Source organism: Toxotes jaculatrix, chromosome 14 (genome assembly GCF_017976425.1).
Source record: "Toxotes jaculatrix isolate fToxJac2 chromosome 14, fToxJac2.pri, whole genome shotgun sequence".
In the NCBI taxonomy this organism is placed as follows: Eukaryota; Metazoa; Chordata; class Actinopteri; family Toxotidae; genus Toxotes; species Toxotes jaculatrix.
Window position 1 is genome coordinate 7,426,418 of NC_054407.1, and position 15,841 is coordinate 7,442,258.

General features: G+C 40.6%; 2 protein-coding genes across 2 annotated transcripts; one reads left to right on the forward strand and one right to left on the reverse strand.

Annotated features, from left to right (window-relative positions):
* The first annotated feature begins 43 nt into the window (after positions 1-43).
* LOC121193171 (ras-related protein Rab-18-like) lies at positions 44-4,895 on the forward strand. The gene is made up of 7 exons (XM_041055362.1): positions 44-225; positions 655-710; positions 854-915; positions 1,684-1,756; positions 2,084-2,202; positions 2,471-2,537; positions 3,262-4,895. The coding sequence occupies exons 1-7, from the start codon at positions 158-160 to the stop codon at positions 3,432-3,434; spliced, it is 618 nt and encodes a 205-aa protein (XP_040911296.1). The 5' UTR covers positions 44-157; the 3' UTR covers positions 3,435-4,895.
* A 1,686-nt stretch (positions 4,896-6,581) lies between these two features.
* Positions 6,582-13,080, reverse strand: LOC121193170 (homeobox protein Mohawk-like). Its single transcript, XM_041055361.1, has 6 exons — positions 12,851-13,080; positions 12,365-12,524; positions 12,086-12,239; positions 11,570-11,908; positions 7,221-7,254; positions 6,582-6,921 (listed from the first exon to the last, which is right to left on the reverse strand). Exons 1-6 carry the CDS (start codon positions 13,078-13,080, stop codon positions 6,582-6,584), a joined length of 1,257 nt encoding a protein of 418 aa, XP_040911295.1.
* Positions 13,081-15,841: the final 2,761 nt, after the last annotated feature.

Here is a 15,841-nt window from a genome sequence, read left to right on the forward strand (position 1 = left end):
GTGAACCAGCGTGACGTCACGCGTCGCATGTTGGACGGAAGTTGCGCGAGCAGCAGGCTGTCATCGGAGCAGCTAGGCGCCTGCTTCCATAAAAACAAGTAGAAAAATATCGTTTAAGTCGTCGCCAAGTGCAAGTCAGACTAGCTCCCGTAGAAACATGGACGAAGACGTGTTGACGACTCTGAAACTGTTGATAATTGGTGAAAGTGGAGTCGGGAAGTCCAGGTTTGTCGCTGCTTGTGGAGAGCTGAGTAGCTAGCCTGTTGTGAATGTTGACATTCTTCTTCTTGTGTGAGTTAATTCCCCACCGCTCAGCAGCTGTTGCTACAGCTAGCTGGCACAGTTGCTGCTCTTTGTCTGCCTGGGTATTTTAAATAATCACCGAAAACAGGATGACATGTGGGTGACTTAATAACGCAGAGGTTACGTTTACTGTTGTAAAACATTTCCTGAGTGTTTTTGCGACGGTAACGTGTACACACGGTGTTGTTCATCCATAATCATGGTGAACATCAAACCTGTGTAGTAGTGATCCTGAAATCTTCAACGAACTGACAGAGGACACGGCTGACAGCAGCTTTTAGCCAACTCACAAAAAGCCTGTTGTACTGTATCTCCTGCTCATTTCCATGTTATCTCTGTTTCCCCTAACAGTCTCCTCCTGAGGTTCACAGACGATACTTTTGATCCAGAGCAGTCAGCCACAATAGGTTTTATTCACACACACACACACACACACACACACACACACACACACACACACACACACACACACACACATATAGAGTACACAGAGTTTAAGATTGATCATTAAAACTCCTCTTTCTTTCCTCTCTCTCTCATGACTGATCAGGTGTGGACTTCAAAGTGAAAACACTCGCAATAGACGGAAACAAAGCAAAGCTCGCCATATGGGTAAGACAGAAGTCTTTGTTATTCTATGTGCAGTTTATCTGTCAGGAAAAAACATGATGAAGTACAGTGTTTCTCCACAAGATGGCGATGTTGCTCAGCAAAAATCTCAGGAAAATAAAAACTGAAAAACAGTTTAAATGCCCCATCAACAGGCACAAAGTGGCAGGTTCTCAAAGTACCATGAAGATGCTCCATACACACAGAGGCTGTAACCGAAACCCCAAACAATAAACTGTCTCAAATGTATTACCTGTGTTGTCAGTCAATTGTGTGTGCGTGTATGTAGGATTGTTCAAAGGCTCAAAATGCTTTAGGAGGAATCAAACACCACTTAGTAAAGTCATGTGTTAAATGTGCAGAGGCAAGTATACAAGGCTGAAATTACAATGTAGTTTAACACAATGGAGTTTACTTTCTTTACATATATTTATTTAAGAACTACACAACTACATGTAATTTTTTTTTTTCCGGCTCGTTCAGTGTTCTGTTTTTGTGGATATTTTTTTGATGGTCATCCCTGTTTTTAACATTAGAACAGAATAAATTGTGGATAGTTCCCACAAGCAAAGGGTCTTAGAATCCCAAAGGTCTACAAGTAGTCCTCAGCTAATGGCCAGTTCACAGTGGGACAGTCCTGAGACCTTGCAAACTTATCAGGAACATATGTCAGAGTCAAAGTCTGAGTGTGGACACTGGGACTTGGCTGCGGTACCTGTTGGTCTTAAAAGTTTTCTGTCATGGAATCTTTTACTGTTTTCACTTCTGCAGGACACAGCTGGACAGGAAAGGTTTCGCACCCTGACACCCAGCTATTACCGCGGTGCACAAGGAGTCATACTTGGTAAATAATTTATACTTGAAAATTTAATTTTCATAATTAATTTTTTTTGATACCATACGTCGATCAAAAGGTCTCTCTTTATATCTGTCATTGTTTCTTGGTTTGTCTTTTTTACATGGGATGTTATTGATACTAATCCTTCTGATATCACAGGAATAATGTCAGCCCTCCTTTTGGTGACCTACAAACACAAGTTAAATACGCAAACTGTAAATTGGCAGCAGCAAAATTAACGGCAGTCGTATTTCTTTCAGTGTTATGAAGATGTTATTGCACTGCCATCATATATGGATTCTCTCTAACTCCTTCTCCCTTCCTTTCTGACAGTATATGACGTCACAAAGCGTGACACTTTTACAAAGCTTGAAAACTGGCTGAATGAATTAGAAACCTATACCACACGTAACGACATTGTAAAAATGCTGGTCGGGAACAAAATCGATAAGGTGAGTCACTCTGTACAGAACTCACTTTTCCACTAGCCCACCTCAGTGACAGATCTGGGATTACTGGTATTAATAGCTTTATAAATGCAGTATTTCTTAAATTGTTAATGTAAAAAAAAAAAAATAGTTTTGTAACTGTGCTCACCAGCCATGGATGTTGCTTGTCGTTTTCCAACACTTGTGTAGTACATGATGTTTGAACACTTCATCCTTTACCATGTTTATTCCACATAGAGAAAATTACAGAGCATCTCTGTTTGGTTTTCAGGAAGACCACGAAGTGAACAGAAATGAAGGCTTGAAGTTTGCTAGGAAACACTCTATGCTCTTTATTGGTAAGTATCCATGTTAGAGTAAAGTTAGAGTAAAATGTACCTTAAAGCTATTAAAAGTTACCATACTGTACTTAAAAATCAGAGCTGTAATTGTATAGTTGGAACAAGTTAAGACATCACTTAGTAAGTCATGTATTTAGTTTGGTTTTGTTGCGTTGTTTGTACTTCATGGGGATTTGTGAGTCCCTGTCAGCGCTGCATTGAAAGATGCGGCCGCTGCAGAAGAACTGCATTATGATTAAAATCTAGCGGGCTCTCATTTATCGAATCCATGTCTACACGTGTTCCTGATTCTCATCTCCAATCTGCCTCTCTCTGGGAAATTAGGTTAACATTTCTGTGGAGTTTCCATTTTAGAACGGCTAAATTAAGGGGTTTTGAGAAGGGCTGGGCAAGGAGATGTCATTGATTTAATCCTCTGTCAGGATGTCTTCATCCCGCTGGATATCTCCTGATTCTTAACTGAAGCATTTCATACTTTATATGTTTATCATCACATGGATGTAATATATATAATATTTGTCATTGGGGTGGCGCCATTTTAAAAAGTTGAAATGTTTTGTTCTGTTTTGCATTTAAAAACTGAGATGTACTTCTGCTGATTTTTCTCTCTCTCTTTTTCTTTTTGTAACGTTTTGGAAAGAGCTCTCCTGTTTTTTTTTTTTTTTTTGTTTTTTTTTACTGATCTCATAAATCTCTTGCTATCCTTCTTTCCTTTGTACAGAGGCCAGTGCAAAGACCAAAGATGGCGTCCAGTGTGCCTTTGAGGAGCTCGTGGAGAAGATCCTCCAGACTCCCGGGCTTTGGGAGAGTGAAAACCAGGGCCAGAGGGTCCGTCTGGGGGAGCAGGAGCAGGCCAGTGGCAGGGCATGTGGAGGGTACTGTTCCATACCCTGAACCTCGACAAAATGTAAAAGCTCCAACCTGATAGGAAAGACTACAGACCAGAACCAGAGAGCGAAGAGACAGAGAGGGAGAGCAGTGGAAGTGGATGAGTACCTTTTTTTTTTTTTTTTAAAGAAAAATTAATTGTTGGAGTAGTTCTGTCGGTCAAACGAACTTTGCTGTTTGCACACTTCCTTTTCAACCATCAACTGTCACATGTCTCTGCTTTCTGTTTAAAACATTAATGAAAGGATCATGGAAGAATAGCCTCTTCTCTAAGGAAGTATGGTATTTTAAATTAACTTAACCTTGCCAAGTGTATGTACTGTACGTCTGGTACATGTCTGGTTTGAATTTATCTTATTGGCAACAGTGATTCTGTTGTACGTTAAGGCATCAGGTTAATAGTGTAGTGCCTATGACATGAACCAATTTGTAGGTAACAGTACATAGCTTGTCAAATTTCATTCAAAATGATTAATTATAATCAATATTTAAGTCTCTTCAGTCATTTACTTCCAGGAAAATGCTTGTCCTGCTTATGCTACGTGAGCTGTAAACATCTATATGTAGCAGCAAAGTACAAAATGTTTTACATGTCACATACTGTATATTTGCAAGCTTTATTAAATGCACACCACATCACTTTAACTGAGGATAGAGGTGGAGGAGACTTGTTATGTGGACTGTGTTCGTCTCAATGTAACATCTCTCATTTTGCACCAGAACACTGTGAATGCTTCCAATGAAGACATCTCACAATGAACCTTGGCATTTACTGATACCGGTTTATTTTTACTGTTAGTTTAACTATCATTCATTTAATGGTTATTTCCATCAAATTTTATGCTTAAGAATATATAGATGCTTTCAGATGAACTGATTTCATGGGGTTTTTTTTCCTCTTAATGTGGGAATATGCAAAACAAGTAATCGTCTTTGTCTTACAGGATTTTCTGCAACCAAACCTGTTTTTGTCTTTGCATGGCTGATCTGGATCATGACCTCCAGAGCTATAAGTGCGAGGTTTACAGTATTGAGAGCTTATTTTCCCTGTATGCATTTGGTCTCAAACTGGTCCAGTAAGCTTGTTTTCCTGAATTAATTTTGCAGTTTCTGTGTGTTGTTGTGGTCCACATAATGTCCCACTGACTTACTGAAGACATTTCTCACACATTATAGGATGAGAGCATTCCTGAGAGCTTTGTTTCTTCCTGTCTTCAAGATATATTTAATGTATTGTTGCTATTCGGTGGAATCGTATTTTCTTGTTTAAAATTCTGTTGATTGACCCTTTCTCCTCCTTTTACCCCATACTGTACTTTTCCCTGTTGCTTTTGCTGTGCATCTGTTTGAATCATATACAGCAATATGTTAAACTGATATCTGCCTTAACACTGAATGACATTTGCTATAGTTATGGTCAAATAATGTTTCTATTGTTTCAGACTGAAATAAATGACAGCCCCAAGATGCCGTCAGTCAAGACTAACTATTGTTCAGTTGCCATTTGAGAGCTGCCATTTAGTTTCCATGTTGTGTAAAAGTCTGCCTAATCAAAAGCAGGTTTACAGTGGAAACAGGAGTGAGGTGCTCTTTCCATAATACTTCGTTGATGACTAGCCTGTCATACATGCAGGACTTAAAACATTCTTTGCACAAAATGCCAAAAAAACAGACTAAAACCAGGACACAAGTGGAAAAATCCTGTTAATCGTGTTTTGTCAAAAAAGTCCCAGAGGGCAATGTGTGATTGCAAGCTTATGTTTGGTGTCAGGATGTCCCTAGATGGAACAGGACGCTCCCCGCAAATCTCTCTACGGAGGGAGAGTACCAGACATTCTTCTGAGGCTTAACGTGTCCTCTGTATTTCCAGTATTAGACGTTTTTTGGCAGCTGACCCTGTATTGAGGTCAGAAAAATTCCTGAGAGCTTATTTGGCTAGAAACTAATGTTTTAGCATCAAAAACAAAACGGTTGGATGTTTCACTTTTCAGAACAATGTTCGCTGTTTGAGGTCAAAAAAAAAAAGATTTTGTTCCCCAAATGGACAGAAACCATGTTCTTCTAGTAAGGCCCCCTATCCTATTATTCTATTATTTCAACATAGTACATACATAATTGAGAACTATTCCAAAATTAAAATCGGGTTTTGATCCGCTCTGAGCTCTCCTTAACTCTCCTTTTAGCTCTGTTTTTGGTCTCCACTAAGCTAACACCTGTCTCTTTAGCTTCTAACTGTGTCTAAATCTGTTCACCAGCAAGCCGCTAACTGTCTTCTCTGTTGCTTGGTGCTGAGTAGGGTACAGTTTTTAGTGCTTTTCCAGTAAAAGTTAGGCTGACGTCTAACAGTTAAGTAGCCTGCAGTACAATCAAAACAATGAGTGAAAAGATGCAATAAAGCGATGTAGTGCCGAAGGAGTACAGTGATTATTCTCCGTAGTTCAATGCTACTAACGAGCCTTGTCACATACAAGTAGTCACGTAGTCAATTGATACTATAAAAGTATTATTGTTGCTGCTGTAAACTTGAAGTGACTGTCGTGTCCAACATTAGCTTTACTTTTAGCTTTGATTTTGGTCTCCACTAGCTGCAGCTAACCTGTCCAACTGTGCATCGATGCTCATCGGAGGAGAGCTAACCTCAGCTTTCTGCTTTAAAACTGTCTTCCTACTCAGTCCAGCGTGCCACACTCCTGCCCATTTTGCAACCTTTTAAAAAGCAATTTGAAAGGATAAAATGAAACTGTGAGACCCACAATTGCACACATGAAAACCACCACTAAATACAGTTCAGTGAAACATAACTGCTGCTTCAGCCGCTGCTAAGCAATGATTTAAAGCAAACGACTGGTCAAAATATTTCACATTGGGTTTATTCAAATAGCTGCTGTCAGACTTTAGCATTGGATGATAATCCAGTCTCATTGAAGTTAATATAACTTACTGCAACAGAGGGCAATAGGAGGACATAAGAAACGTAGCAAAAACAGTAGAAAAATTCAACGGTGTTAGCTTAGTTTTTCTATTTTACAATGTAAAAATGATAGAAAATGTCAACGTTTATTAGCATTATAAAATAATAGGGGCTGTACATATATTGCAAGGCACTCAAGCATCTGGTATTCCTATGTGGAACGCTGTGCTTAGACCAGGCACTCACACACTGTTTGCCAGAGCCACTTTGACAGTTTGGACTTCCGAGATATGTGAAGACTTCTGGATGATGCGGCTGGTGAGAGTGGGCCCTGTGGTGCAGCTCTGCCGCAGAGCAGAGGAGGGTCCTGTAACGCAGATCTTGTCTATGATAGTTGTTCTCGTTATGGAGAAGGGCTGTCGGGTGCAGCTCTGCCCCGTGGCCACGGTCGGCACCGTAACACTGCTCCGGTTCACTGTGTGAGTCTGCCCCTGGGCCAGGTTGGTCAGAGCCACGGCAGCATGGATCTCCCTCCAGCCTTGGTCGTCTTGCCTCTGCTGGCCTCGGTCCTGCTGCTGGTCCCTATGAATATATTAAAGAAACAGCTGTGTGAAGTGGAATATTATCTCACCTAATGCCTGAATTAACACAAAAAAGAGAAAAAAAGCCAAAGAGAAGTTTTAGAAATTCAGAGCAGGAATTGTCCAATTGCTTGGATATCTCCTCTTTATATAAGGCCAGAATAACACGGATGAATTAGAGGTGGTGGTTCAATTTCAAGAACAATGGCCAAGTGAGATTATGAGTAGTGTTATTTTTCAGGTTGAAAAGTGCAGAAGGCTGATTTGATTGTGGATTGAGCAATGAATAATTACACTTACCTGTCACATTTAGTTGAAGTATAGTCCATTGTGTCTGCACAGGAGAAGAAAAACAGTCATGTAAATATGCCATGAAGCAGTTTTACTTGATAGCAGTGAAATTGCAAACAGAGAATATTTACAGGACAATCAGTGTTTGGATTAGGAAACAGGACTGTATGTTAGTGATATTAATGTGTGAATGATTTGAATTTACAGCATGTGTGAGTATCTGTATGTGTATTCATAATGGGTTTAGTGTGTATTTGTGCATCCAAATTCTAATCTGTGCATCTCTGAATGTTAGTACATTTGTGCATACAGTTCCTACTTGTCCTGCACGTCTCTCCCTGGATGTGTTTTGCAGCGCCCAGAAAGATTTGACTCCATGAAGTGCACCAGTCTGCCTGAGCTCAGCTACTCTGGCCAAAGCAAATGCAATGTGGTGTTTCTCTTGAGCTTTTGTGGAGGGAAAAAATCTGATATCTGCATCGTGTCTTGAGGACAGACACTCTGTTTTGAGATTTTGAAAGCTCTGCTAGCACCTGTAAAAGTTAGTCTACAGTGTGTCATTTCTCCTCCAAAACAGCGTCTGTGCCTCTCCAGCACTAAATGAATTTATACCAGCGGGCAAGGGAGTGTCTGATGAAAGAGAGCCTGAGAAGAGAGAAGGGCCAGTATTTTTCACAGTAACCTGAAATCAAACTGCAGAATCTCTGGCTATTTCAGAGGCAGGGTGAATAGGACTTTGGTGTAATATTATGTTGCTTGCACAATTTCTGTTTGTGGTCTGTGCATAAGTGTGCATTATATGTAGAGCATATTTTCCATCTCAGTTTTGGAATATTGCCTTTTTTTTTTCTTTGGAGCAGATAGACACTGGTCAAAACCAATTTTTCTTCAGAGAGCAATAGACAGGGAAATTAGAGGCCCGCTGTGAAACATAGTCTTTCAATGCTAACAGCCCGAAACATCTCCGTCTCTGATTACTTCAGCCAGCCTGGAGCCAAAAGCAACTACTTGTTGATAGTAAATCATTTTCCTGTTTTATGCTTTTTTGCTACTGACTGTCCCTAAGCATTTCTCTCTTTAGCCCTAACACGCTTTGCCAAGAAAGTACTTCTGTACCTCTGTTGCATTTATTACCGTGAAAAAAACATTGTTCTACCTCTGGTGAGTTTCAAATTTACAGCAGGGATCAGTTACAGCTAAATTTTTACAAGGGGTAATGAAGTTGCTCAGTTCTTTTTTGATATGACATTGTGCTGCAGTGGTGCAGTATGCTGTAATTTCATGTCAGAGCTAACATTTAACCATATTTATTTGCAAGTAAGAAACATTGGGGGAAATAAACTTTTTATCTCATGTTTGTACGTATGATGATACAGGTAGAAACCGGTTAGCTTAGGCAAAAAAGACTAAATCATCTCTGTCTGAAGGTGACAAAACAGCGCCTCTATGGCTCACTAATCAAAATGTTGCATTAAATTCATTCATTCCCCATTCACTCAGCAAGAAAGCCAATAAGTGTATTTGAATTAGTATGAAAAGTATGGAATTCATCTTTCTATTACCACAATAAATCCTGTCTCATTTATCCCACATCAAAATAACGTCTGCCTGACCAGGTTATAGTCTTGGGTGTTCACCCACAATATGAATTTAAATCCTCTCATGCCCCAAGGTCAATGACTTTCAGTCATGCTCACAGGTGTGTCATTGGGATCCACAGTGGACCACAACTGTGAACTAAGAAAATAATGTAACATCTTATTTCCTCAATGCGGATATGTATTTGAGAACAAGAGACTCCCCTCCCAGCAAGCATGTTTTGATTTGAAACAAAATGGGTGGAAAACGCAGTGAGGGATTTGTCCAGATATGTTTTCGTCTCTCTGTGCCCAATAAAACATGATTCTAGTCACATTTATGGCTCTCCAGCCTTTTTAAGGGAAATACTCAACTTGATGTAACTAGCACACTATATGGTGTAACCATACACTCCTGTACGGTAAACAGTAACATCATTGGCATGCACTTTTTCCTTTAACTTTCACACTGATGTGCTTAAAGTGTCCTTGTAAGACACAGTGTCGTGGTATCACTTATTAGTCCATCACTTGACTTTCACTGATTGCCTCAGCCGTCTCCCGGGTGGAGTATAAACGTGTTAATGGTGTTAGTGCCTGTAATGAATCTGGCAGGTTGATTTTCCACTTCACCGTCACAGTGGAGCTGTACAGGGCTGCAAACACCCTTAACATGACCAGCAGGGATTCGTTAAAAGTCTGCACAAACATTTCAGCAGCGCTGTGTACGATGACAACGAGAAACCCCCAAAGGCTCCAAAAGAAATATGGTTTGAAGTACCGCTCCTAAAATTGCAAATATGAACTGCAGCAGATTATTATCATATCTGAGCACAAAGACTGTAAATACTGTGGAGAGAAACATCTAGAAACATCTAGCCTGTCCTGTCCGGAGACTCCCTGTGAGACAACAATTTGTTGTTTTTACATTCTGGTTTTTGTATAGATAGATGACTACGGTTTAAAAGAAAACCAAAAAAGTTAAAAAGAAAGCCACCATTTCAATTTTCATACAGATTAAAGACTGCAGCTTTAAAACAAAATCAGAGAAGGAATCCACCACTGTGGTTTTTGTACGGATTAAAGACTGCAAATTAAAAAACTGTTCCCAACCAAGAAATAGCTAGCCGAGCACATAACCTCTTGTAAGACCACGATATGTCATTTTTGCACTTAGTTTTTTGTAGATATTAAACAAATCAGATTAAAAATGTGTTCATTAACTAGGATTACAGGTCCTTATAAGAGGATTTAGATACCTTAAAACAAAACCAGGCTAGCTGTTCCCCCTGTTTTCATTCTGTGTTAAGCTAAGCTAACATGAGAATGATATGCTTATTTCTTTTTAAAATGAATGAGAATTCTTGTATTAACACTTGAATTTATATAAACAGTAATTAAAATGTAAAATTAGGCTCTATTTATTTATTAGTTTAGGTAAGACAGAATACTTCGTATGGTATAGCATTTTACTCGTTCACTCTTCCTGTAAATACACTAGCTACTAGTTGAATTATCCTGTCAGTGTCAGTGGGCCAGTTTGAGGTTAGACTGAGTTTCCTTAATACAGATTAAGCCTTGTCACAGACTATAAAAATATCCATTAAATAACCTGCTTTAGTCTGGACTGGGCTTTGTGTTTTTTTTGCCAGGTCTCTAGTTGAAATGGAACTCAAAGCATGCCTTGTTTTAGAGTGAAGCTATGAGATGTGCTAAAGAGTAGGAATGGTTTCAAAAATCTTTTCACAACTCTTATAATGTAATGTAAATTTAGATTGATTTTGAGTAGGAAAGTAACACTTGGGAATTGCAGACTGCCAAAGTGCACGAGTCAAGGAAACCAAGCTACACCCTCAAACACTGATGGGAAAAGGCAAATGGATATCAGTGATCTCGCTCTGCGTCGTCTCACAAGTGAGTGGCAGCTCCGACAGTCACTCTACGAGACGTCTTCAGTACTTTACTGACAGACTGCTCCATTTCTACTTTTTGGCTGAGGTTTCCACTTCTCACCCTGGGAAGAATAAAGTCTCAGACATTCTGTAATTGTCCTTGAGACTGGACTGGACATTTCCACCATGGCAAGAAGCTGAGGCGGAACAAATGGCACATTCTAGTATATGGAAATGATATTTGCGGTGTGCAGCGGCAGCCAGCACGAGCTCCATCCAATTTTAAAAATGAGGGATTTCAGCGTCTGCATGAGTCTTTATTAGGGATGTTTGTAGAGGCTTTGGCTCCCGTACCTTAGCGGATTTGAGGGTTGTCAGTGAGTTGTGCTCCCTATAGGTCTGAAAGGGCACCCAGGTGTCAAACTCCTTCCCAGTTTCGCTGTAACTTTATAATTGAATCTCGCCGAGCTTCTGACTCTGGGTGGAATGCCAGCGTTTTATTAATGTCAGGGAGCTCTGAGGAGCCATGTGGAAGTTTCTGTTCGTTCTCCTCTTATTTTACTGTGCACTGTGGTGTGGTAAAAATGAACCGAGGGGAAGCAAGGTATTTAAACTGTCATTTTACCTCACATTCAACATTAATCCGCAATTAACAAGGAGGATGCTCTAATGATTTCTGTGAACAGGGGATGCTATGATTTCTTTTCCATCTAATTTCCCCTCTGTTTTGTATTTGATTGCTTAACTAGTCATGATTTTATGCACAATACTCGGTTACACATGTGTAACACCAACATGAGTGTATAGATTATTATGTTTTTCCACACATTGAGTGCAGATTCTGTGTTAAACCATTTTCCATTACAGAATATAAACTGGTATCTCTCACCCATGTGGTAGACAAAGTTGGTCTCCGTGTCATAGGACGAGGCCGGAGAGACGACATCTCGGTCACATTCGTTGGAGCTGAAGGACTCAGAGTGACTCCTCCTCTTGCGGGACGAAGTGACACCATCTGCCTTCGCTGCCATCATGTGTCTCAGGGTGTCGTTCAGATACCGATTCAGTAAACTGCTCTTGTATTTGGACGGCGGCGACGTGCTGTCGTCGCTGTTGGCGGAGTCAGCCATGGCGAGGACGCTGCCCTGTTTCTCAAGCACGCTCTTGTGGGAAGATGGCCTGCCAAAGTTTGACTGGCTGATAGGAGTTTGTAAGTGACACTCCTCATCTGCAGCAAAAGAAAGGAAACTGATTATTTCAGATTCAAATGATTCTTGTGAATACACGAGATGTTACAAACTGTGATAAATACCGAAGTTTCAGTGGGACAAGTTTTAGATCCAGTGACTTTTGTTGAAAGACAGTTTCATAGAAAAACAAGCAAAAGTATTAGTGGAGCCCTCACCATCTGAGTCGGTGTCATCACTGCACACACTCAGCCTTTCAGCATTTCCCTGGATGTATTTATTATAAAGTTTGATCCTCAGGGCCCAGCTCAGGTCAGGCTGTCTCACTGTGTTTTTCAGCCTCCGCCGGGCATTTGCAAACCAGTTGGAAACCTGCACAGATGCACCTTGTTACAGGACGCTGGCTCAAAAAATTCAATATCAATGCACCCCTGAAAGTGCTTTTCCTTCATTCATCCATCACTGCTTTTTGTTTTCTTTGCACAAGCTCGTCTCACCTGTACTAGCGTCATGTGAGAGCCCAGAGCCAGCAGGACCTTCTCGGTCTTGGTGGGATAAGGGTTGTCTCTGTGTTTGTACAGCCAATGTTTCAGGGGTCGGGCCATATCCTGCAGCACCTGCCTCTTGTGGCGAACTTTAACCCCACCCAAGCGAGACCTGGAGGAGTCAGGAATCACCTCATAGATTCACTAAGTCCACCTACATGTCCCTCATCTTAGACTATGACACTGATACCTCAAACAACAGGAAACTTGCTAACTCTACCTGTGATCAGAAATGTGTGCTTACACAATATCATGCATTTAATTTTAACCATGTCAGTTAAAGCAAAGCAAAAACAACATTTTAGCAGGACAGTCTTTATACTGCATTTTAACTATAACTGCTTTAAGATATATCTTTAACTGCAACACAAAATACAGTATGACCACCAGATTTTTTATATACAGGTATATTTCCAACACAGACAAACGGGGTCGTACCCATATCTCCTGTACTTGATAGAAGAGCTGTTTTCAGTGGCGTCTTGGCGTTGCAGCAGGTCTGAGTTCTGTCCATCTGTTAAACCGGTCTGAGTTAAGCCTACACAGTTCAGTCTGCTCCTCTCCTCTGCTCTCTTCTTGTCCTCCAAATGAAGCAGGGTATTAGATTTCATCACAGCAACTTTGTTCATTCTTAAACACGCAGAGTTTTCCTCGGTCAACAGGTGCATCAGTAGACTTCCAGATGTAAATAGAGACAGTAGGTTCCCATCCTTGATACGCTTGATGTAAAGGTAATTTTAAAAAGGTTTAAAAAATGTCCCTTGCTCTTCTTTCCGTGCCCACGGGAGCTGTGACCGAGAAGAGAGACGATGACAGACTCTTATGAGAGAATAATGTTTGAAAAGTCAGAGGATGTTGTCTGGTGTAGCTGAGCTGTGTGAGGAGAGTTCAAATAACCTGCTGCTCCGCCGCCTATTGGCTCTCCCACCATCCAATCACTTTGAGCACTGTGAGGAAAAGCTTGCAGAGCAGCAGCAGTGGTAGCACCCCACAATATAAAAAATATTGCACATGTGAGTATATCAGCAAATGCGGTCATTAGATTTACAAGTGAGATTCTGTCTGGTGTGACTGCAGCCTGTGCTGAGCAGTTCGACGTGCTCTCATATTTTCTACATGAGGCACATGATTCTCGTGGATCTTGTGGTTTTACCAAAAATCGTGTCAGCAAATAATAATACATGTTTTACCAGGGGATTCTGGAAATTTATGGGTGTAATTACACGGTTCCTAATAACCAGCAAAACCACCAAACTGTGCCTCGCGTCAGGCAGTGAATCCTGCTGAGTACAAATTGGCTCATAATGAAGACAACACAAACAGTGGAAAATGAAATTGAACTTTGCCCGTATAATCCTCAGCCGGTGTTGCATGTGTAATTCACAGATTTTGGGAGCTGTAAGCGCGTTAGCATGTGCACTGGTGTGTCAGAATTGTGCATCCTTCGCTCTGTGTGCAGCGCGAACTGGGGTAACCAAACGATAATGCTCATATTTGTCAGTGTTGGTCTCCACTTTGGATATGACAGGGACTGTGAACAATTATGAAAACTAAGTCTGACAGAAGCTTAGCGTTGTCCTTAGTGCAACTAGATGACAACGTGTTGGCAGTGAGCCCAGTTCTTTAACTTTAGCTGTCAGCCACTCATGTTTCTACTCTTGACATCTAAACACTCTTATGTAAGACTGTTTGGATATACGGTAATGACTTTGCCATGCACAGTCATAACTTAATAATCTTTAAGCAAACATTTGTGATTAAAATGTGTTTTTCCTGCCTGCTCTTTAAACTTTTGAAGGTTATGGCTAAAACCAGAGCAGCACTTGTTCAACCGTTAAACATATTAGAGGATCTCATAAGTCTCATCCCTGTTCATAATTCAGCTGCATCAGTGGGGAGGCTCAGTTTCAATGGTTTCAAAGCTGAAAAACACATGGACCAGAAGCATCCCCGTTAGGTGCAGTAAATTCCTCGCGCACATTCCTCAGCAGAGGTCGGAGAATGCTACATGCTATCACACACCATTTACTCTTGTCCCTCTGTGATGTGTTCACCGGCTCAACTGTTGATATTAGCTGGGAACACACCTACATTCGGCAGCCAGGAGACCTTGAAAAAACGCAGTGGGAGGAGATATATCTGTTTTTGTTTGGATAGTTTGGCGCTTGTGTATGTGTGTGTGCATACGTGTGTGCGTGTCTCGCAGGTTCATGAACTCCAGGCCTATCCAAAGGGCCAGACATCTAGCAAAGTACATTGGAGAAATTGATTGTTGTGTCCTTAAATATCCTGAGGAAGTAACTAAAGCCAAATTTAGCTATGGCATTGCATTAATTGTAATATAGTAGTTCTAATTCAGTAGATGGTTTATTAGTAATGCTTTTCATGCTGTTACATGCAGCTGCTATACTTGCTTTGCAACTTATGCTGAACTAAGGCCACGGTGGCCAAAGGAGGTAATGACAGCACAATGCCTATGTCTGCTTTAAAGCTGCACTTATCTCTGTTTTCATATTGACAGTGGATCAGATGACTGTGTGTAATGTAAAGGATGTTACTCATAGTGACAAACCCAAAGAACATTATCACTCTTCCTCTCCCCTCTGTTCTTTGAACAGCTGTAGTGTCTTTTAGCTCATTGTTTTGGTTTTACAGCCCACAACTGTGATGGGTTGAGCAGTGAGAGTGAATAGAATAGTATATTCTATTCTATTCTATCTATTCTATTCTATTCACTCTCACTGCTCCCATCAACCCAATTTCTATTGCAACTGGCAGCTGTTTTTAGTAGAAAGCTATGATAAACCTAGTGTATACTACCTAACCAGCACCAAACACAAGGTTACTGTCTGGTGAACATAGTTCAACAACTAAAGAACCAGATTTTTGCCTTGGGAGTTGGTGGAAAGTTAAAACAGAGCTAAAAGGAGAGTGAATACATTTGTCATGTTGCGCTACTTCAGCTGGACATGAAGATAAGCAACTGTTTGCTAACAGGTTCACTGTAACAACTTTATAAGCTGATGAACATTGCATTCACAACTTATTATTTTCTGCTTCTACATGGCAAAAACTTTAAACGTCTCCTGGTGAGGTCTGGGATGTTTACTTCTTGTTTTACTTCTGTAATGAAACCTGTTTCTCTGTGACATGCTAATATGTAGTTTAACAGGTGAACAATTCTTGAAGTGTGTTTGTTGTAGGAAACTTAGAAATATCTCACGCAAAGATGTTTTTACATACTATCAACAGACAGTAACGTGATTGAGCCGAATTAACCGAGACCAATTGACATCATGCTTCTGTGTAATGTTTGAAGAGGGAGCTGCAGTGAACATAAAACGGCGAGTTTTCGTTGGATCACTCCGGTGTCTTTAATGGCATCGTTATGATCTCAGAGGGTGCCTGCAGATTCTCAGTGGTGTGATG

Bases quoted from the DNA above. Each gene is read 5' to 3' on its own strand.
- LOC121193170 (XM_041055361.1), bottom strand. From the start codon at position 13,080: ATGCACCTGTTGACCGAGGAAAACTCTGCGTGTTTAAGAATGAACAAA. The intron at 12,525-12,850 runs GTACGACCCCGT...TGACTCCTCCAG, and splicing joins ATCAAGTACAGGAGATATGG to GTCTCGCTTGGGTGGGGTTA. The intron at 6,922-7,220 runs GTAAGTGTAATT...ATATATTCATAG, and splicing joins ACTTCAACTAAATGTGACAG to GGACCAGCAGCAGGACCGAG.
- LOC121193171 (XM_041055362.1), top strand. From the start codon at position 158: ATGGACGAAGACGTGTTGACGACTCTGAAACTGTTGATAATTGGTGAA. The intron at 916-1,683 runs GTAAGACAGAAG...TCACTTCTGCAG, and splicing joins AAGCAAAGCTCGCCATATGG to GACACAGCTGGACAGGAAAG. The intron at 2,203-2,470 runs GTGAGTCACTCT...TTTGGTTTTCAG, and splicing joins TCGGGAACAAAATCGATAAG to GAAGACCACGAAGTGAACAG.